This window comes from Aethalodelphis obliquidens, unplaced genomic scaffold (assembly GCF_003676395.1).
Source record: "Aethalodelphis obliquidens isolate GAN/ISIS:26980383/991018 unplaced genomic scaffold, ASM367639v1 scaffold83, whole genome shotgun sequence".
NCBI lineage: Eukaryota > Metazoa > Chordata > Mammalia > Artiodactyla > Delphinidae > Aethalodelphis > Aethalodelphis obliquidens.
This window is the reverse complement of record NW_020838027.1, coordinates 3,111,289-3,132,256: the sequence shown is the minus strand read 5'-3', so window position 1 is coordinate 3,132,256 and position 20,968 is coordinate 3,111,289. Positions and strand designations below refer to the sequence as shown.

At 58.9% G+C, this 20,968-nt stretch overlaps 1 protein-coding gene across 4 annotated transcripts in view; it reads right to left on the bottom strand.

Moving 5' to 3' along the window:
• Positions 1 to 1,307: 1,307 nt before the first annotated feature.
• Positions 1,308 to 20,968, bottom strand: part of TEAD4 (TEA domain transcription factor 4) — a 62,036-nt gene continuing 42,375 nt past the window's right edge. For 2 of the 4 annotated variants that reach the window (XM_027093453.1, XM_027093454.1), the window contains 10 exons: positions 19,568 to 19,626; positions 18,252 to 18,380; positions 17,224 to 17,267; positions 16,709 to 16,764; positions 15,203 to 15,342; positions 13,993 to 14,166; positions 5,690 to 5,836; positions 2,693 to 2,833; positions 1,713 to 1,865; positions 1,308 to 1,592 (listed from right to left, as the gene is read on the bottom strand). In XM_027093453.1, coding sequence (XP_026949254.1) covers positions 1,479 to 1,592; positions 1,713 to 1,865; positions 2,693 to 2,833; positions 5,690 to 5,836; positions 13,993 to 14,166; positions 15,203 to 15,342; positions 16,709 to 16,764; positions 17,224 to 17,267; positions 18,252 to 18,380; positions 19,568 to 19,626 — 1,157 coding nt within the window. In that variant the 3' untranslated portion in view covers positions 1,308 to 1,478. The remainder of the gene's footprint in view (positions 1,593 to 1,712; positions 1,866 to 2,692; positions 2,834 to 5,689; positions 5,837 to 13,992; positions 14,167 to 15,202; positions 15,343 to 16,708; positions 16,765 to 17,223; positions 17,268 to 18,251; positions 18,381 to 19,567; positions 19,627 to 20,968) is intronic. The other 2 variants (XM_027093451.1, XM_027093452.1) reach the window with 2 other exon arrangements.

Here is a 20,968-nt window from a genome sequence, read left to right as displayed (position 1 = left end):
TACAGACGGGGAAACTGAGGCACAGTGAAATTAGGTAGCTTGCCCCAAGGCCACACAGCTAGTCTGTAGCGGAGCACCAGGATTCCAATCCTAGCAGCCTGACTCCAGAGCCCTTGCTCCTAACTGCTCCGTAACACCTCCTCAACGTCGTCTTACTCGCTTCTTATCCCCATACATCTCCCTGAGTGCTGGGCACACACACCACCTGCAGGTTGAATCTTGTTCCCCTTCGGCCCCAGGCTCCTGGAATTGCGGTTCCCCACCAGAGAAGGTGATACCAAATGGCCGCTAGATGGCAGCAAAGAGCCGGGCCCCGAGAGCCCCGAGGGCAGGGATAAGGGGATGATGATAATGTTTACTGTATCTGGTGCATCTTGCACCAGGCCCTTTACCGACATGATCTTTCCTCCTCACTGCGCCCATCCCCCTTTACAGGGAGGAAGGACACTCACGCTGAGACAGCTCGGGCAGCAGGGAACACGAGGACCGAGGCCAGTTCCCAGGAGAAACAGACCAGGGAAATCCCTCCGCGGGTCCCCTCCAGGCGCAGCGGAGAGCGGGGCACAGAACCTGACCTTTGGGGAGGGAGTGAACTTAGGGACGGCGTGGACGGCCTGGGCTGCTCAAAGGCGGCACCGGCAGGCTTCTTGGCTGGGAGGGGTTTGCGGTGAGACTCACAGACCATGCAGACTGCGTGGTCTCAGAAACCACTGGTCCACCGCAGACCTCTGACCAACTGTCTTGGCCTTCCCACCACAGAGGAGGCCGCGTGACTCTGGCCTCACCGCCCACACTCAAAAGCTGGCTGCACCACTGCACTCCCACACTCGCTGTCTCAGGCTCCCCTGACCTGGGACCCACCCCACCCCGGGCAGCCAGCGTGGCCACGGAGCCCATGCCTGGAGACGGATGAAAACTACCTAAAGAGCTCTGACTGCGTCCACTTCCAACCTCCCGAGAGTTCAGTCACCTCCACACCTGAAACCCACCCCCCCCGGGACTGGGCCGCGCCTCCCTGCCGGCTGTCCTGGGGCAGCAGCAGCAGAGGTGGCCAGGGCGGATGCATCCGGCACTCCCAGGTGGCCGAGGACCCACGCCCCCCGCAGGCCTCCCAGCGTGGCCGGCAGCGGCTCCAGTGCAGCGCAGGGGCTGACCCATCTTGAGCTTCAGCGTCTGGACGTTCCTGGCCGAGTCCACTGGGGCCTTGGCTTCAGGACGGCACCCCGGGGCCGCTTCCGGCCCGTTTCCCAGCCAGCCGCCTGCTCCCTCAGCCCCTCCCGGGGCTCACACAGCCAGACGGGGCCTCCGAAGGTGCCCAGGTCTTGCGTTTATTGGGCTTAGGCACTGCGGGTTCACGTTCCTGGTAGAAGAGTCATGACCTCCACTCTCCTGGCGCTCGGGGGGGGCTGCCCCCGCGGGTCCCCACCCCGCGTCCCTGCGCACACGATGTCTTGCCCCCCTCCCTGCTCCCCGGTCTCTTATTCCTTCACCAGCCGGTAGATGTGGTGCTGAGCCCCGTGCTCGCTGGCCGACACCTCGAAGACGTACGCGACGCACAGCAGCGTCTCCTGCGTGTCTCTGTTGGTGACCACCTGCAGGGGTGAGGGGAGGAGGGGGTCGGGGCCAGGAGACAGCATGCCACCTTCTCTGCCCACCGCCCGCTCTCAGCCCCACCCCTGCACACACCCCTGCGCACACCCCTGCGCGCACACCTGCAGGATGGTGAAGTTCTCCAGCACGCTGTTCATCATGTACTTCTCGGGCAGGTGCTTCAGCTTGTGGATGAAGTTGATCATGTACTCGCAGAGCGGCGAGCGGTGGATGCGGTAGGAGTAGTGGCCGTTCTCGTAGCGCGCGTACTCAGTCTGCGGGGCCCGGGGACAGTGGGGCTTAGGAGGCCGCCACCCACGGCCAGCCTGGCCGGCCCCGTGAGGAAGCTCTACAACCCGCCCGGCCTTAGGTGGGAAGGACGGGCAGAGCCCAGGGAGCCCTCGAGACAGAGCACCCCCCACCCCCTGTGACCCACACGCCGGGTATCGGAGGAAGGAGCTTCAAGGCGTGGAGACGAAGACGGAATGACAGCTCAATCCCGGCTGCACGTGGGGGACGGGCCACAGGGACCTTGTGGCCACGGAACCGTCACGTATGGGTAGCTACACATCTGGGTGCACACACACAGGCATGCACACAAGCGAGTGCGTGTAAACGGACGGAATCTGACTCGGGTTGGCGGGCTACGTCGGTGTCAACAGCCAGGTTACTAATGGTCCACTCTAGGTATGTAAGATGCTGCCGTCGGGGCAACTAGGGAAGGGATTACCATTGCACTTGGAGCCACAGCGACCTCAAAATTAAAATTTCGCTAGAAATAACTAACTCAAAGAGCTTCTCAGAGACCGCTGCTGCCCGCAACCACCCGAGGGGTCGTGGGTTAAGAGCCGTAGGGGAGCTCAGCTCTGGGGCGCTGGAACGGCTCCCCGTGACCTGACGGGCAACAGGTGAGGCCCACCAGGATGGGGAGGGGGGGCAGGTGCTCTGCTTGTGTTGGACGGGAGGTGGGTTGTCAATGAAGAGGCACGGTGAGGGTCAGACTGCATTCATTCAGACATATCTGGGCACAGAGGTGAGAAGCCCGGGCCGCAGGGGCGCGACGGTCTGGCGCCCAGGCGGGCGAGCAGCGGCGCGTGCTCACCTCCAGTTTCTCCACCACCTGCTTGCCAAAGGAGCAGACCTTGGTGGAGCAGGTGATGGTCATGTTCTCAGGACTCTCGTACTGGCTGGACACCCCGTAGAAGGAGCTGCCTTCGTCCTCGATGTTGGTGTTGAGGTCTGCCTGGAGGGAGACAAGGGGAGACCAAGGAGGGGCGGTAACTCACAGGGGCCCTGTTGGGGGCGGCACTGAGGAGGCCTCTGGGGCCACAGCCCAGGCCCCAGGGCCAGGACGCCATCAGGGGGCTCAGAAAAAAACGTGGACGCAGGACCTCGGAAAGCTCCCTCGTCCATCCACACGCAGGCCTGGTGCAAAGTCAGGCCGTGTGCCCCAAACAATGGCAAGAACCTGGGCCTGCATCAGCTCCCGGCCCTGCTGCCCACTGGGTACCAACAGCCCAGCAGGCGGGGCCCCAAATCGGTCTTTAGAACATTAGGGCCCTGCCAGTGTCCCTTCAGCGGTGGCTCTGGGGGCCTGGCCTCCCGCCATCTCTGGGGCACCGCGAGCCCGGCCACCCTTGACCTTCTGCATCTCTGTTCTGCCTCCGGACCAATCTCCCCAACACCGGCCTCCTTCCCCTGGGCTCCTCTGCAGTTGCTGAGAGCTCTGTGCCCGACAGAAGTCTGGTTAGCACCCTCTCATTGAGCCCGTTTGCCAAAGGGAACCCCTCCCCAGCCTGGCGTGGGAGCCCCCGGGCCTCTGATCAGCTTCGCGCCTGAAGGCAGGGTCCAGGACGCCTCCTGCTGCGTGTTGGGGCGATTTGAAGTTGCCCCCCCAAGGAAAGGTGGGTAATAAGACTCATGACTTCACACCCACTCCTTGCGAGGGGGACAAGGCAGGACGGGGGCCTCAGTCTGATCTCAGGCTCCCCGACCGCGGGCCTTGCCCAAGGCCACAGAGCGGATGAGTCACGGGCCCTGGGTCCTCAGGCTCCGGCTCTGCTGCTTCTCCCGCCCAGACGAGAGACGCTGGGTGAGGCTGTTTGGTGCCTCGGCGAAGCCCCCAACCATTGAGGGGTCCCCACTCCGGAACCTGGGCTCCACAGCCAATCACCCCGTTTGAGGGGCTAACAGAGCGGCTTCAGACTCAGAAGCAGTGTGCAAACATCACAAGAGGATTATTCTTAGGGGGAAGCCTCTCCTCCCACCCACACAACTCGTCCCAGATCACTGCCCAGCGGGACCCAGACTGCAGCCCCACAAACGCAGAGGAGCTCCTGACCGCGATAAGGATTCTGACCCCAAGGACTCTTCTGCACAAAGTTACAGGGAGCCCCAGAACCCTGGGAAGTTTCCAGCAGGATTCAGAGCCGGGCCCCGGGCTGCTCTGCCCCTGGCCATCAAAGTCGTTACTTTTCTCTCCTTTGGGGAAAGAAGTTTTCCAAGAGCAAGGAGACCCTCTAGACTGGCAGGGGGGCAACTGTCTTGGGCACAGCAGAAATATTACAGAGCCACATACCGTGTCGACAGGGACCTGTATTTACCATTGTGAACTGACTACAACATAATGTTGAGCAGAAAGAAAGAAAAATGCAGGTCATAAAGCAGAACGAGGATGTGTTACTTTTTTTTTTTTTTTGCTGTATGTGGGCCTCTCACTGTTGTGGCCTCTCCCGTTGCGGAGCACAGGCTCCAGATGCGCAGGCCCAGCGGCCAGGGCTCACGGGCCCAGCCGCTCCGCGGCATGTGGGATCTTCCCAGACTGGGGCACAAACCCGCGTCCCCTGCATCGGCAGGTGGACTCTCAACCACTGCGCCACCAGAGAAGCCCCGAGGATGTGTTACCTTTATGATGAAAATAAAGGCTGCTTCCGTGTTGACCTAGATGGCATACATTTCAGTGTGCCCAGCAAGGGCTTTCATGGGGCCGTTAGGAAGAAAGAAGAAAATGAATTACAGGGACGTCCCTGGCCGCCCAGGGGTTAGGACTCTGCACTGGCACTGCTGGGGGCCTGGGTTCAATCCCTGGTTGGGGAACAAAGATCCCGCAAGCTGCACGGCGTGGCCAAAAGAAAGAAAAGGAGAAAAACCAAACTCCAAAATGAGCAGCAGTCTCCCGCATCTGTGGTGGGCGTGGGGCGGGGCAGGGGCGCCCAGGGGCCCGCGGAGGTGGGCCAGGCCTGCGGTGGGCTGGGAATTAATTGCTGCTGTGACGGGCTGTGCAGTTAAACCTGGCCCCGGGGACAGCACCAGCTCTCTGTCTCCTGTTCTCTCTACTGAGTCACACGCTTCTCCTCGGAGACCCGGTTCGTCGGACGTCCTCAAAAAGGCCTGGGGGACAGTTCGTGTGTGCTTGAGACACATGAGCGCAGGGCAGGAACGTGGACCGTGCCTGGAAAAGAGCTGGCAGGGAGCCCGGCTCCTGGGGAGGGCAGGCGCCCGGACGAGGGGGCGAGGCCAGGACGTGAACTGATGTCTCCCGGATGCAGCCACTGCCGTCCTCCCCCTGATTGATGCTATTCACGTCCCACTCTCCACACGCCCCACTCCGCCCCTAACGGTTTCTTTCAAATCAACTCATTCTTATTCTAAGCAGTCATACCCGTGACATCAGGGATTCTGTTTCTCCTAATAGACATGAAAACAGTCACCTAACTGTTAATGAGGAAATGTGAATCCATGCACTGTGCCCCGGGCTCCGGCAGGGCTGGCATGGCCCCTCCAGGCTCTCCCCAGCGCCCCGCGGGGATGGGACGTGCCCGTCACCACCCTGTGCTGGCAGGGCCTGGCCTTGCCCCTTCCACATGGTAAGCACGCTCGAGGTGGGAACCAAGCTCTCCCAGGGCTCGGGCCTGGCACGCGGTGTGCCTTCCACAGGGTGACACGGGGCTGTTGGAACTCTCCCCTGTCGGCGGCTCTGCGTGCGGAGCGGTCCTATGCTCACAAGGGGGGCCTCCACCCCCTGCACCCCTGCCAGTCCTCGGAGCCCCGCCCCGGCTCAAAGACACTCCAGGGGCTTCTGGCATTGCCTCCCACTCGCCTGGTCCTTCCAGTCGCTCCGTTGCCCGTTTATCCTGCCTGGCCCAGCATGGCCAGGACAGGGGGCGCCCAAAGAGGCTGCAGTGTTGTCTCTGCTCTCATGGAGTGTGTGACTTTTGGGGGAGCAGGTAGAACAGGTGAGCTGGTGCTTGAGAGAACAAGAGAGAGAGAGAGAAGGAGATGGGGCGGAGATGAAAGTCTCAGACGCCTCATCTGTCTCAGACGTTGGCGGTCCAGTGTCTGCCCCAGAACCGACCCTATGGTCCCACTGCTTGGTCCCGGGGGACCCCGGCCAGCGAGAAGCGCGCACCCCACAGCACCTCACCACCCTCGGTGCCGTCCTAATTACGACCCAGCACCTCCTGCAGCCCCACCGTGTACCCCCCAATCTGAGAACCTCCCCGCACACGCTCAGTGTCTCTGCCTTCTCAGCCTGAGAGCAAAGCTGCCCCCCACGCTACCCTGAGAGTGCCCCCGCGGCCCCCTGCCCTCCACCCTATTCATAGCTACGGTGCGGTGGCAGCTCCCAGGCTGGGCCTGGAACAGGTGCAGCGGATCGGGTGGCTGACAGATGAGCCGGGACAGCCGGGCCCGGGGGCCAGGGGGCTCAGCTTCATTGTTATGGGCTGGTATGTGCCTGGGAGAAATGTCAGGGCCCTTCGACGGAGGAAGGTCTGGGGTACTGTCCTCCCTGCCCGGCCTCGGCCCAGCTCTGCCCGGCATTTTCAATCTGCAGACTGGAGTTCACGGCCATCAGCGTGTAAGAGTCCCCTCTCCCACTGCCTAAGGACAGAGGTGGCCTCTGCTGGTCCCACATGTCCTGGGGGAGTTGGGAGCTTCTCAGCCCCTGCATCTCACATCCACGGAGCACAGCCTGACACCCAACCCCTCCTGCCCCCAATGCCACCGCCAGCTGGAACCGATGAGTCCCGGCGGCCCACGAGCCGGCCACTTACTACCCATCCCCACCAAAGAGAACAGTACCATCGGCAGGAGGGGGACAGGAGGCCGAGCTGGGACATCAAAGTCCTCCTCCCACTCCAAGCGGGCTCTGACCCACTCCGCAGCCTGTGTGCCCAGGGCCTGGGGCCGGACCAGAAAACCACCAGGCTTTTGGGCGGGGCGAGGTGGGTGTGTGGCGACACTGTCCTCTCCTGGCAGCATCCCTTCCTAATTGTGTGGTCAGTCTCACACCAGCTACAGGCCAGGGCGCAGGAGAGGAGGGTTCCAGACGGCTAGGGCGCTGGGGCTGCCTGGGAGGACCCCAAGTCCCGTGGTTAGCACGCAGGAGACCTTCCTCTCCCACATCCCAGGTCTGTCCTTCCCTGGCGCCTCTACCTTCCCCACGCAGGAGGAGAGGGACCGGATGACAGCCAAGGTGCCCTGGCCGCCCACGTGCCCACCCTCCCACCCCCAGCCGACCCCACTCATCAGGGTCCTCGGACACAAGCCCCTCGCAGGCCCTCCGGAACAAAGTACTGACTTTTCAGGTGGAGAAACAGGGCCCACAGGAGCCGAGACTCCCTCGGGACACAGCTCTCCAGCTGGGCCCTCTGCTGCCTGCCTCGCTCTCCTGACACGCTGGGAGGGCTCACTGGCAGCCCACCCCCTCCCACACAGAGCAGGCGGGACCTGCTCTGATTCTCCCACTCGGAACGCAAGCTGTGTGCGCAGCCTGTGGACGGAGCACAGCGGCCCGGCGTGGAACCTGCCCAATCACACTGCCCAGCACCACCGTCTCCACCTTCTCTCCTCCCCTCACCCCCACCTCCAGCCTCCCCAGACTCAAGAGGAAGCAGAGGACGAGGCCCGCGAGCCAGGTAGGAGAAGGATCCTCTGGTCCTCCTTTCCACCTGCCAGCTCTGATCTCTAGGCAGGACAGCCCTGCCCATCTCCTGGAAGGGAAGCCTGGGCTCTAGAAGCCCCAGGAAGCCCCAGTGCCCGGCTTGACACTGAATGCACAGCTGAGACTGCTCTCTCCCTGCCCCCACTAGCTGCCCTTCCTCGGGGGCGCAGGGCCCTTTTTAGGCTACCCAGAGCCTTCTCCACCAGAAGCAGGGGGAGCACGGGGCCGCACGGGGGACCCCAGCCACCCGGCAAGGCAGGATGGTGCGGGGTGACGGTTCCGAGCACACTCCCAGAGCGGGGCTGGCTGGCACCGATCCTGCTTCTGTCACTGCGGACTGGGCTGCCCGGCACATTCTTTCAATCTCTGTGCCTCACCTTCCCCTGTACGGAACGAGGCTGTCAGCTGCACCTCCCTTCAGGGGTGTGGCAAGGATGAAACGTGCTAGTACAAGTCAGGCTGTGAACAGTGCCTGGGGTGACCTGCCGCCGACTGCCTTGATCTACCTCGGCGTGTGCCTCACAAGAAGGACTACAGGAGCAAGGCTTGCCCACGCTGGGGGTCTCAGAGCCAGACCCTTGCTTACTCCATGCCTCAGTCTCCCCATCTGTGAAATGGGGGCCTAGGATGGCTCTCATCTGGATGGTGGCTAGAAGAATACAGAATACTGTCACCCCAGTATGCTATCTGCCACGACCAGGGTGGTGTTCCCATACGCCTCCTGCCAGCCAGGCCTCCCTGGTCAGGGGTCACCTTAAATTGAACCCTGGGGTAGCTGAGCCAGGGTCGTACTTGCGAGTCAAGACTGAGCCTGGACAGGCTCGGGGGGTGGGGGAAGGAGTGGGCGACAGAGGGCGGAGGCTCTCCTAAGGAAAGGCCAGGAACCTCCCTGGACACACGCAGGCGGTGGGAGTCGCCACCGCTGGCCGGATGGTGCCCGTGCTAGTTGGCTGCTGTGGTTCCAACTCCCACGCTCAGGGCTGGAAGGGAGAAGAGGGAGAACGAAAAGGGAAGTGAGATGGTTTAAGCCCTTCCTGAGAAAAGGGAGCCTGGCATCCTGCCTCGTACATCAGACTCTAAAGCCAGTCTCTCCACCGAGGCCCTAAGGAGGCTGAGGTCTCTCTCTCGGCCTGTATTGCAGCTGTCAGTCTGGATGGCTAATGCATGTAACCAAGCACAGCTCTGGCCATGCCCCATTCAACAACCTTCAAGGACTCCTCATTTCCTAAACAACGGGATGGTAAACATGTAGGCAATGCACACTACCCTCCCCTGCTGCACCCATGGCAGACATTACCAGTCAATCCAGGAAGGCCTCCCTCCGGATCTTCCTCAACCCAGCACTCCAAACAACTGCTACCGATCCATTAGCGGTGGCCCTCGGGGACCTCTGGTTAAAATGGGAGACTGGGGCTTCCCTGGTGGCACAGTGGTTGAGAGTCCACCTGCCGATGCAGGGGACACGGGTTCGTGCCCTGGTCCGGGAAGATCCCACATGCCACGGAGCGGCTGGGCCCGTGAGCCATGGCCGCTGAGCCTGCGCGTCCAGAGCCTGTGCTCCGCAACGGGAGAGGCCACAACAGTGAGAGGCCCGCGTACCGCACAAAAAAAAAAACAACGGAGACTGACTGTACAAGTTCACATTTCCCTGTCCAGAGAGCCAGCAGGGTGAGCGCAAAGACCTTTTTTAATGCGTTGTACCACACACCCGAAGAAACGGAGGAAGACCAAACGGACAGGAGAATTCAACAAATTCCAGGGGACTGACAGCTGATCTGAGCTAGGATGGCTTCTGCGGGGAAACGACGCAAGAAGAGTTACAGCCTGAAAGTGCCTCAGAGGGGTGCCGGGTGGGAGTCAGCGCCACCCTCGGGACGACAGGGGCCCGGACAGTGATGGCCAGGGGGCCGCAGGATATGACACAAGGAACCGGCTGAAAGGCTGTACACTGGGTGGTCAGGCCTCCGGGCCCCCACTCTTCACACATCAGGAGAAGAAATTAAACAGGAGGGCGTCAGGTCTTCGGGCCCCCAGGCATGTCAGGAGAGGGGGTGGGAGCCAGGGCATGAGGTGAACGCTGCTTAAGAAACGGTCGGCTCCCCTAGCCCTCGCCCTGCCCCGCTGCTAGAATGTTCGTTTGTCCCTGCCAAGGGGTGGGGGGACAGTAGGAGTCTTCTTTGGAGAAACTGAACCACTTCAGGAAAGGAAAAGGTCCAGTAAATATGCTGACATTTACTAGTGTCCTCGATAAAGCGGCTGGTTCCCCAACCCCGACCACCTGAAAGAGAAGCCCAGCAGGTAACAAGGCCCACACCTTGTCCACAGAGTTCCCAGTCACTGGACACGGACAAAAGGCCCAAACAACAAAAGGAAGGATACACTGGACCTCATCAAAATGGAAAAGGTCGTGCTTCAAAGGACACTGTCAAGAATGTAAAAAGAGGGGACTTGCCTGGTGGCTCAGCGGTTAAGAATCTGCCTGCCAATGCCGGGGGCACAGGTTCAAGCCCTGGTCCGGGAAGATCCCACATGCCGCAGAGCAATTAAGCCCGTGCACCACAGCTACTGAGCCTGCGCTCTAGAGCCCGCGAGCCACAACTACTGAAGCCCACGTGCTTAGAGCCTGTGCTCTGCAACAAGAGAAGCCACCGCAATGAGGAGCCCACGCACCGCAAAGAGTAGCCCCCACTCGCCGCAACTAGAGAAAGCCCGTGCAGCAACGAAGACCCAACGCAGCCAAAAATAAATAAATACATAGTGCATGTGATCCGGCAATTCCATGCCTAAGTATCTACCCAAGAGAAATGAAAAGCTATGTCCACACAAAGACTTGTATATTAAGTTCATAGCAGCATTATTCACAATGGCCCAAAGGTGGAAACAACCCAAATGCCCATCACTGACGGATGAATGGATAAACAAAATGTGGTCTATCCAGACAGTGGGATATTACCCAACCATAAAAAGGAATGAAGTCCTGATATGTGCTATAATACGACTAAACCTTAAAAACTTAACATTAAGTGAAAGAAGCCAGTCACAAAAGACTATATGTTGTAAGATTCCATTTATGTGAAATATCTAAAAATGCTATAAAGACAGAAAGCAGATTAGGGTTGCCTAAGGCTGGGGGTGGAGGTGATAACTAATGGGTTTGGGGTTTATTTGGGGGTGATAAAAATGTTCTAAAATTAACTGGTTGCACAACTCTGTGAATACACTAAAAATACTGAATTGTACACTTTAAGTAGGTGAATTATATGGTAAGTGAATTACATAACAATAAAGCTGTCAAAAAAATAAGGACCAAAAAATCTGGCCAAGAATTATAGACATTTGAGAAAATCCTCCAACTTGAAAGACAAAGACCCAGACAGGAAATGGGACAAAAAGGAAACAAAGGGAGCAGAAGAAAAGTTAAAAAATAGACATGAAACAAGATCAGGATGCAATCAAAGAAGAAGAAGGAGCTCTTAAAAATTAAAAACGTCATGGTCAAAATTAAATATTTAATACAAGGGGCAGGGTGGGGGTGGGCAGAGAATGCCACCATATTCCGTTAATCTGTTTCACCACTAAATGTACAATGCACCAAGATTTTACAAACAATTAAGAAAAAAATGCCATCAGTTAAACTACGACACATCAACAATTGAAAGAGTCGTTCATTTTCTGTAGTAAGAGAACCCTGATTTTATTCAGAATGGCAACTTACTCAACTAAAAGAGTACATTTCCCTGGCTCCTTTGCAGCTACATACAAACAGACAACTAATTGAGAATTGTGTGGGACTTCCAGGAAGGCTCCTTAAAGGGAACTAAGTTGGCTTTCCCCCTTCCTGATGCCTGAAAAATGGATGTGATGGCTGGAACCCCAGCAGCCTTGACCTTAAGGACAGAAGCCACACACTGAGGATGGCAGATAGAGAAGAGTAGGGTCTCTGGTAATTTCACGGAGCTGCTGGACCAGACCTGGACACTCTATCTCCAGACTTACTTTACATGAAAGAAGAACTATTCATTCATGCCAATGTTACTTTGGGTTTTATGGAATATTCACTCAGATTCACTCTTAAATTAGAAGATAAAGTTAAGAAAGTCTCTAAGAAAATGAATTGGAAAATAAATAAATGGTAAAAATCAGAGAGGATAGGTCCGGGATATCCAACATCAGACTAACAGGGGTTCCTGGAAAAGAACACAGAGAAAACAAAGAAAAAGAAATAATATAAGTAAAGTTACCAAATTGAGAGACTCTCATCTCACTGCCTACCAAGTACCTGGCTCAAAAATAGGAAGAAAAACAACACAGATCCCCAAGGTCATCAATGTGAAATTTAACGTAGGAACAGAGAGGAAACGCAAAACTCCTAGAGGCTAAAAACAACCGAGTTACATAACAAAGAACAGAGAATTAGAATACTACCGGACTACTCTCGTAAGACATCGGAGCAACCAAAAAATGATTCTTGAAAACCACTTCTAGGGAAAATCACTTACGATGGAGATTCTGTACCCAAACTATGAATCAGGTACTGAAAAGAAATGACATTTCAAACAGGTAGACTTAGAACACTTATCTACCATGAACCTTTTCTTAGGAAGGGACTAGAGAATGTATTCCAGCAAAATGAGGGGGGAACACCAAAAAAGAGAGAAATAGGAGATCTAGGAAACTGTAGATTCAAAACAGAGGAGCAGTAAACAGAGGTCTCGGGACAGCTGTTGAGCAGGCCTGGAGGAAAACCGGTTCAAATTGGAGCAGAACAGAGGCATCCAGAAGGAGAAAGGGACAAAGGATAAATTCTCTGAGAGGCCTGAGCACTGCGTGAAAAACAAGTTTTTAAATATTATATGTTGGTTATGATAGAACAATTTGTAAAATTTTAATAGTCGGTTTTTCAGAAATGTGCAAGCGAAAGAACCATTTATTTTTAGGAAAAAACAAAAAGTTGCACAGAAATGACATGTAATCATCACACACTCTGGTGGCCAATCTACGTTGTCACAAAATCTAAACACTTTATCGCTTTGACTAAATTACATAACCTACTGGGATGATGAGGGGGAAAGTGCTATAATACAGCCAGTGTTTTTCTACCATAAATACACAACACATAGTCGTGATATCAAAGTGTAGCAATATAAGCAGATATTCAGAACTAAGGAGATAAAACCCAGAATAAACAGTGACATTTTACAGTGATTGCCTCTCGGGATTGGGCTTGGGGTTGGGAGGAGGCGGACGACAACCTGACGGTTTTCATTTATAAGCCTTTTGGTATTAATAACAATGAACGTGCACTGATTTAAAAATAAGATAAAGTAAAAGAAACTACTACCTATTTTTCATCCCAGCAGAGAATCAAATCCAGACCTTTGTGGGATCAGGACCTTCCAGGATCAGACTCACCTCTCCTGTTTTACTTTCTGCGGTTCCCTCTCTTACACGTTTACCCATGACTAGCCCCCCTGGAGGCCCTTCCCCTTTTCCGCCTAACTCTGCCCATCCCTGAAGGCCCAGGGCCAACCCCCTTCGGCTCGCAGAGCAAGCTGTCCTGCAAGGGCAAACACTGAGCCTCGTCGGGATCCGGGCCCTGGGTCTCCGTTCCTGCCTTTTCTGTAGACAGCCAGCCCCACAGATTCAGTCGCGGATGAGGGCTAGGCTAAGAGCTCCTAGCCAGGGACCAGTAAGCCACCTGGAACTGCATGTACGCTTTCGTGTGAATATGCCCACTTCTAGGAAGAGTACAGCTTTCAGGTTATCAAAGTCCGAGACCAAATAAAGGCCCAGCTTCCGGGCTCTGAGACGATTCGGAGGCTCTGACCACCAGCCAGAAGGATTTCCTGCACTTCCTCCCGCTGGCTTCTCCTGCCCTGTCCCTCTTCCCGGCATCCCTTTTCTGTGGGTGCTGGGCCCCTGGAAGAGGTCCTGTGCCTCCTGGTCTTGGAGGAGGTTTCGAAAGAAGGAGGCTCTACCCACACAGCACCCATGCAGGGGTGAGCTGGGGAGGGCGGCGGAGGCCGAGCTACAGGCTGAGCTCTTGGAGAAGCTCGGTGTTTCTTTGGGGATGACCCAGCCTAAGCCTACCGTCCACTTCTCCAAGCCCCACCCAGCCCAACGGCTGCCCCGCTGCGGGCCCGGAAACCTTGGCATTGAAAGCCTTGGGTGACTACCCCTCAGGTCTCCTGTAGGTCCTCTCTGGTACTACAGACCCCTTGAGGCCGCACTTCTGCCCGGGCGTGACCATCACCCGCCATCAGGAGGGGGCCTTGCTCTGCGGCACCAATGGCCCCATCTGGTCTGAGCTCCCGGCACCAGAGGGCCGCTCTGTGCTGGCCCTTCGCTCTTGTCCTGCGTGTCCCAGGTCCCGCCGCCGCCAAGGCCCACCCCTCCTCCTTTCTCCCTGCGGTCATCGACATGCTGGGGTGGGAAGGAGGAGGTCATCCAAGGCTTACCCAGAACTTCACGAGGAAAAAGGCGTTGGAGGGTCCCCGTTCAAAGAGCTCCTTGAGACCACCCTTCCTCTCGGGGAACTTGTCGTAAATCTGGCGGATGTCCACGGCTTCGAGGTAGGGGTCGCTGTAGCTGGGGCTCGACTGGCCGATGTGCACGAACAGGTGCTTATTGTACTGTGGACAGAGAAGAACTGGTCTGAGGGGCCACGGGGGCGGCGGGGCAGACAGACCAGACAGACCGGGGCTCGGAGCCCGGCCAGTGGCCCAGAGCAGGGACGCCACGGCGGGGGCCTGTTTCCCCTCTGGTAAAGCGGAGCCGGTAGAGGGGCTGAGTGCACAGCAGAGTCGGCGGGTGCCCAGCACCGGGGGCAGGGCGACCCCCGCAGGCGCCTGGCACTTTCTCGTCGCTACTTGTACTGAGTCTTGACTCTGTCGCCAACACCCTTAGGCGACTCAGTTTCTATCTCTGGACCCCCGTGATCTCGTCTGTGATGGAAGACCAGCGGCCCATACGAGGGGTGCTCCCCCCCGAGGCGGCGGCTGCGGCCCCTCGCTGCGGCTAAAGAAGAGTTGCTTCTTTCGTGGTCCACGCTGGGTTCCTCATCTAAACCATAAGCTTGAACATGTCAAAGTGAAATGGTCAGTGAAGTCCCCACGACTCTGGCATCCTGTCCACCTGGCCAGGTGCTCCTCTGAACTTTGCAGGTGACGCCGGTCACCCAGGACGGAGACACTGAAGGGGGAGGGATGGGGGTGGGCTGCTGCTCCTGCTGGCGTCCCCGAGGACACGGGGCAGACAGGAGACTCCTCAGAGCCACAGGGCCTGCGGGCAGGACTGGGACCAGTGCCTTCAGACGGAGAGGTGGCTGGACCAGGAAGAAGGCGGACATGGTGGGAGCAGGGAAGGGACAGAGCCTCGGGGCACCGGGATGGTACGCAGGAACCGAGAGAGGGCTTGGGGTGGGGAGCAGAAACAGAGCCAGGGACAGAGGGAAGGTCCAGTGAGAAGGAAGCGGGGAGGGAGAGGATGGAAGGATAAGGGGGGATGGAAAGCAACAAGGACCCTAAGCTCGGCCCCAAGGTGGAGCGGGGCAGAGAGCAGGGCGAGAAAGCCAGAGCCAGAGGAAGAGGAGGTGGGGGAAGCAGGGGAGCCGCCACCCCGGGAATGAGCACCAGGCGGGAGAGCGGCCAGAGGGAGGCCAGGACCTACCGTTTCGGGGTCTTGCTGCCGCTCCAGGAAGGCAGAAAACTCCAGCATCCAGAGCTTGGGGCTGGCCACGCTGCGGCCCTGCCACGGGGGTGCTGGGGGCGCGGAGGGCGACGGGGAGGCTCCTGCGGGAGACTCGAACCCTGCACACAGTGGAAGGCACATGGGAGCCGGTCCACAGGGCCTCCCTGCCGCACCCTCTGCCAGGCCCCCGGACTGTCTGCCTTATCGGGGTCTCCCAGCCGGGGGGGTGGGCAGGCAGAGCACTGGCCAGCGGTCCAGGGGCAGCCCTGGCAGGGAGCTCAGCCTGGAACAGCTCAGCCCCCTCGGGCCCCTGCACGGAACTGCGTTCAAGGGGGACTGGATGCTGGCTGGGGTTGGGGGGTGGGATGGCTGCTGGACCCGGGGCTTCCAGGGCAGCCTCCACTTGGTTCTTGCCCTGGAGAAACTCCTGGTCCAGCCAGGGAGACGACCGGATTGTGTCCTGAAGGCACCAGGAAGCCACTAACAGATTCTAAGCTGGAAGCAGCACGGTGAGATTGATGCTTTAAAAAGATGATGGATGGACTTCCCTGGCGGTCCAGTGGTTAAGAATCCACCTTCCAATGCAGGGGACGCGGGTTGGATCCCTGGTCAGGGAACTAAGATCCCACACGCTGCGGGGCAACTAAGCCCACGCACCACAACTAAGACCCGATGCAGTCAAATAAATAAATATTAAAAAAAAAAAAAAGATGACAGGTGAGTTACAGAGGGTAAGAGTGGGGATGTGACTGCAGACGGGGTGGGGGAGCCGTGAGGGGAGAGCACGGACTAGAGGGCGTGGGAGGCCCCCGAGCAACCGTCAGGAACCTAAGGAGGGTGGCAGGGCCCGCTCTCAGAGCAGGAAAAGCCAGGCCACCGGGCAGGCAGGAGCCATTCCCAAGCCAGGAAAGGAGGGTGAGGGCGAGGATCCTATCTCGCCCTGCAGAGCGGAAGGTGGAGGGACCTTCCTGAGAAAGAGGCAGGGACAGAGCGAGTCACGTGAGCGGGGAAGGCGGGAGCTCCGTGCTGCCCAGCTGGACCTCCATCTGCCTCATGCCAGGAGCCTTCCCTCTGCTAACCAGGGGCTCCAGGCTGGAAAGCCATGCTCTGCTGGACCCCCGCCTTGAAGGAGAGGATTACAGTGTCACAGGGGGAAGCCATCCCAGAAGCCAAGCAGGACAGGGCGCACATGCAGGTGGAGTGGCCACCCCGGGGCGCAGGCACTGCCCCTTGAGCTGTGCGCACCCTGCCAGCCTTGAGCCTCGCTGGGGAGGGGCTTGGGGAGGACGGGCAGCCCTGGGGGCGCAGGGGGCTTGGCTCCTGGAAGAGGATCGAGGTGGAGCTGGGAGCTGGGGTGCACGGTGCGAGCACGTGCCGGGGCAGCATCTAAGGGGACTGCTAGGGGCATCTAGCGGTCAGGGCCTGGGACTCGGAGCAGGAACCACAGGGGTGTGGTGCACGAGGGAGGCAGAGCTGCTGACCCACCTGGCAGAGGCAGTGACGGCTGGACAGTGTAGGTTTGCTGAGAGAAAGGTTTCACACTGTGGGAGACGAGAGAGGACGCGTGGGCCTGGGGGCAGGTGGCAGCCTAGAGCCTCGGTCAGGCTCCAACGCTGTCTTCAGTGAGGCAGGCCCGGGTGGTCAGTGGCTCTGGCCTCCCGCTCCCTCGGGATTCTGGCCGACCCACAGAAGCAGCGGGTCTGTTTGGAAAACCCACCCCTCCTCCCTCCCTCCCAGGCCAGCCACAGGGCTGGTTCCTAGCCTGCTCCCCTCGGGGTCCTGAGCTCGGGTTCTGCTACGCCCCGGATAGACTGGGGCTTCAGCAAACGCCACCCCAGGGTGCCCGAGAGCAGGAGAGCCTCATCCGTAAGCGCAGGGCCATCCGGAAAGGCTGACCCCAGACTGCGGCTCTCCCACACTCAGGCCTGGGTCAGCGGCACGAGTTCACGGGCTCAAGCACAGCCCAGGGAGCAACGGGGCAGCACGGTGGCCATACTCACTCGTGGGACGTTCCGGCGTGGCCCGGCAAAGCTCCTTGCCAAAACTGAGGAGACAAAAGCACAGAGTCAGCAGAGCCCAGTGTGCGCGGCCAGCGGCGTCGAGAGAGAGACCGGGCAGGGGCTCCGCTGGAGGGCGAGGCCGGGCCTGGGCCTGGGAAGGGTGCCTGCCTAGAGCCAGGCAGCACGGCGTCCCCGCGAGCGCTGCAAGGACCTCCAGCCTCTGGAACGCCTGCCCATAAGGGGCTCCCAAGAGAAGCCCCCAGGCTTGCAAACACGGCACTCGTCCCCTTCCTCGGGGACAGATGCCTGGTGACAGTGGCACGCAGGACTCTCAAGAGATCTGGAGTCAGGCATCCTATTGAGACTTGAGTGCCCGAGTCACGTGTGCACTCGTTTGTCCCGTCGTCCTGTCCACTCAACGCCCTTCCGGACTAGCGGCCTCTGGACACACTCGGAAAAATGCTGGACGAGAGCCTCCCCGGACACAGGGCCTGGGGCGGTGCGTCAGTCCCAACAGCCTACAACACCCTGGGAGGACTCAGCCCCGGGGAGGAGGGGCCTCTCTGGACTGTTCTTAGAGCGGGACCCACGTGGCCACGGCCAAGAGACCCATTCTCAGTTTAAACTTCGAGAGGACTTTGTTCCTGGACATCAGCCCTTTACCTGGAAGGAGCCCCTGAGGGCGGAGGGGGGACGAGGCTGAGCCGGGGGCGGGGCAGAGCGGCTCCTCAGAACATGCCGGCGCCGCCCCAAAGCCCGGCCTCAGCCTCCTCTTCTGTAAACGGGGCCAACTCTGCAGAGCCCCCAGGTGGCCGTGTGACGGGGCGGCTGCACCCTTGTCACTGCCGAGGCCCCCAGGAGGGCGGTCCCAGCGACTGCATGGCCCCTCGGTCCTTGGTCTCTCCTTCCCCGGCTCTCCTGGCCCGAGACGACTCAAGTGAGGACTCTGGTGTGGCCAGTGCCTTGGAAGGGGGAGGAGTGAGAAGGACGGGGCAGTCCAGCCTCCGACTCCAGGCAGCCCCACTTACCCCTGAGACCGCCGGGTAGCCTGGGCCCCGGGTGAGGGCCATTTTACTGTGGAAGGCTGTGGCAGAGATGATCTGGGCGGACGACATGGCAGCCATGCTCTGCAGGGCCTTGTCCTTAGCTGCCTGATCCTGGGGAGACATCGAGGGAGGCCTCAGTGTGGGCACCGTGGCAGGTCGGGAGAGGCGGGTCCAGCTGGTGACAGGGAAGTCAGACCCTGGACTCGGCCCTGGGGACCAGGCTCACGTTCCTGCAGGGCTGGGAACCGGTCCTGTGACTTGAGGAAGTCACTCGGTGGCTCTGATCACCCTCCTCATCCGTCCAAGGGGCACATCGCTCGCCCTGCCAGTCTCATCAGGGTTTAAAGAGACTTGGAGGCCACCTGCCAGACCATGGCGCTCCTGTTGCCAACCTCAGGGACACAGGGACCACCCAGGTCTTGCTCACCAGTGGTGGCTGGGGCCTCACCTGGCCCTCGGGAGATGGTGCATGAATATCTGTTGGGCAGGGGTCATCCTCGGTCACGTGGACGGTGACAAGGGATGGTCTCCCGTGGCCCCCGTCTTAACCCTGGCCTGTGGGTCTCTACTGTACCACGGGCAGCCATGGCTCCCGGACCTGTTATGTGTCAGGATGCGAATACCAACCATCTGCCCTCTATGGGTCCCCTCTATGGTCCAAAGACCCCCTCCAAAAGGGGTTCACCCTGCAGGGGCTCTGAACAAATCAGCAGTATGACCTGCTTATAATAATAACAGTAATAATACTTGGTTACTACTTGTATTAGCCAGTGGTCCCCCATCCTGAGCTCTCCAATCCCAAAGGTCTTCAAAACCAATAAGACAACATACTGTATGTCAGAAAGCCTAGTGGGTCCAAAAGAAGACCACACATCCAGACTGAACAGCAAGTATTATTCAGTATGGGTAGCATTATTGGAGACAAAAGGTTGGTTTCTGTCAACTCGGGAGCTCTGATTAGAAATTCTGTATCTTTATGATGAATTACTTTTTAAAAGGGAAAAATAAGTGGGCCCTTTATTTAATAATCAGATTGGGGGACCCAAATCTGTCCTGAGTATTAAGCAAGCTAATTGCTGAGGGAGGTCCTTTCAGCCCACAGCTGGTTTTGCATATGACTTCACTCGCCCGGTGGGTAGCATCACCACGGCGTCAGGCCCGAAGGGTCCAGGTGGTGCGCCCGGCATCCTGCGCGATGAGGTCTGGGGCCAGGCCCTTCCACTCGGCTTCTCAGGGACCCCTTACGCTCATGGGGCACACACGAGACGGCCCCCGGAAGGCAAAGAACGCTGTCTCACTTTGGTTCTGAACATCTCAGCACCCCCGTGAGGCTGGCAGGACTCGTAGGCTCCCCATTCTAAGATGAAGAAACTGAGGCTCAGAGGACTTAGGGGGCTTGGGTGTTGACAGGGGTCACGTGACAGTAGCCCCTTAAGGTCCGTCCGGGATGGCGCATCCGTGACCTCTGACCTCTGCAGGCCCGGGGGGCTGAGCGAACCAAGGAGGGGGCACGTCAGGATCTGCCGGCACCCATCCTCAGCACAGAGGGCCCGGGAGGCCGTGCTGAGTGGTGGGACTCCCCAGCCCACTGTCCTTTTGGGGCCAAACTCGGGCCTTGCTCTGAGGCTGTCTCTGATAACCAAAGCATTAGGCTGTCTCTCCCCAAGGGCTCTGCTGATGTCGGGAGGGAGATGCCATACGTGCCCAGGCCCGCTCCCTCCAGGACACGAATGGGGTGGCAGGCCACGCCCCAGGAGGCCCACAAACCTCTGTTAACAACTGCAGTGGTGGGAGGGCAGAGAGCTCCAGCCCTGTGTCGGCAGCCTGAGTCCCTTCCTCCCGATGAACGGCCAGGGACCAGCGAGTGGGACAGGAACCAGGTGGGAGTGCGGGGTGACAGCAGTGACCAGGCTACTGAATTTTGCGGCTGGAGGGGACCTCAGATACCACCTTGCTCAACCCTGTCATTTTACAGGCGGGGAAGCTGGATGGAGCTCGAGGCAGGTGGGTGACATGGCAGAGGGCCCACGGCCCAGGGCAGAGCCAGGCCAGACCAGACTTCTACCTAACCTTGCCATCCACCAGGGAGCTTAACTACATTGGGCCCCAGACCCTCTGGAGAATATGACAAAATCCTCAGACCAATCTTCTCCGAGAAATGCACATACGTGAAAACGTGCATGTTACTGAAGGGGTCCGTGGCTCCCCTCAAAGCCTGTCCGGCGGTCCAGAGGCTGTTCCCAGCCCCACGTTAGAGCCTGTGGACAGGGACGGGTTCCGTTCCTCGAGCACACATGAGCCGTACAGCCGGCCCCCACGGGAATGCAGAGCTCCCCTCGATGGCTCTAAACAGGACCCTGGACATTCGGCCCTCCCGCCGGTCCCCTACCAGGCCCTGGCGAGTCACAGGCTGACCAGAGCGGGGAGTGAGGGGCAAGTGGGCTGCAGGGCCAGGGATGTCCGGGCACACATGTGCTGGCCTGAGAGGGAGAGACCAGCAGCTGCGGCCCAGCCAGCTGTCCCGGGGACAAAGGAGCGAGGGCTGGGCCACAGCTGTGAGGGGCGGGGGACAGCTGGGCTGATGCAGGAGGAATGGAACCTCCTGGGAGTTCCCACCCACGCCATCAGAGCCTCCAGTGTCAGGGTCACGGACAACGGGGCCAGAAGGGGCCTCCATGGTCCTCTAGTCCAGGGGCTTT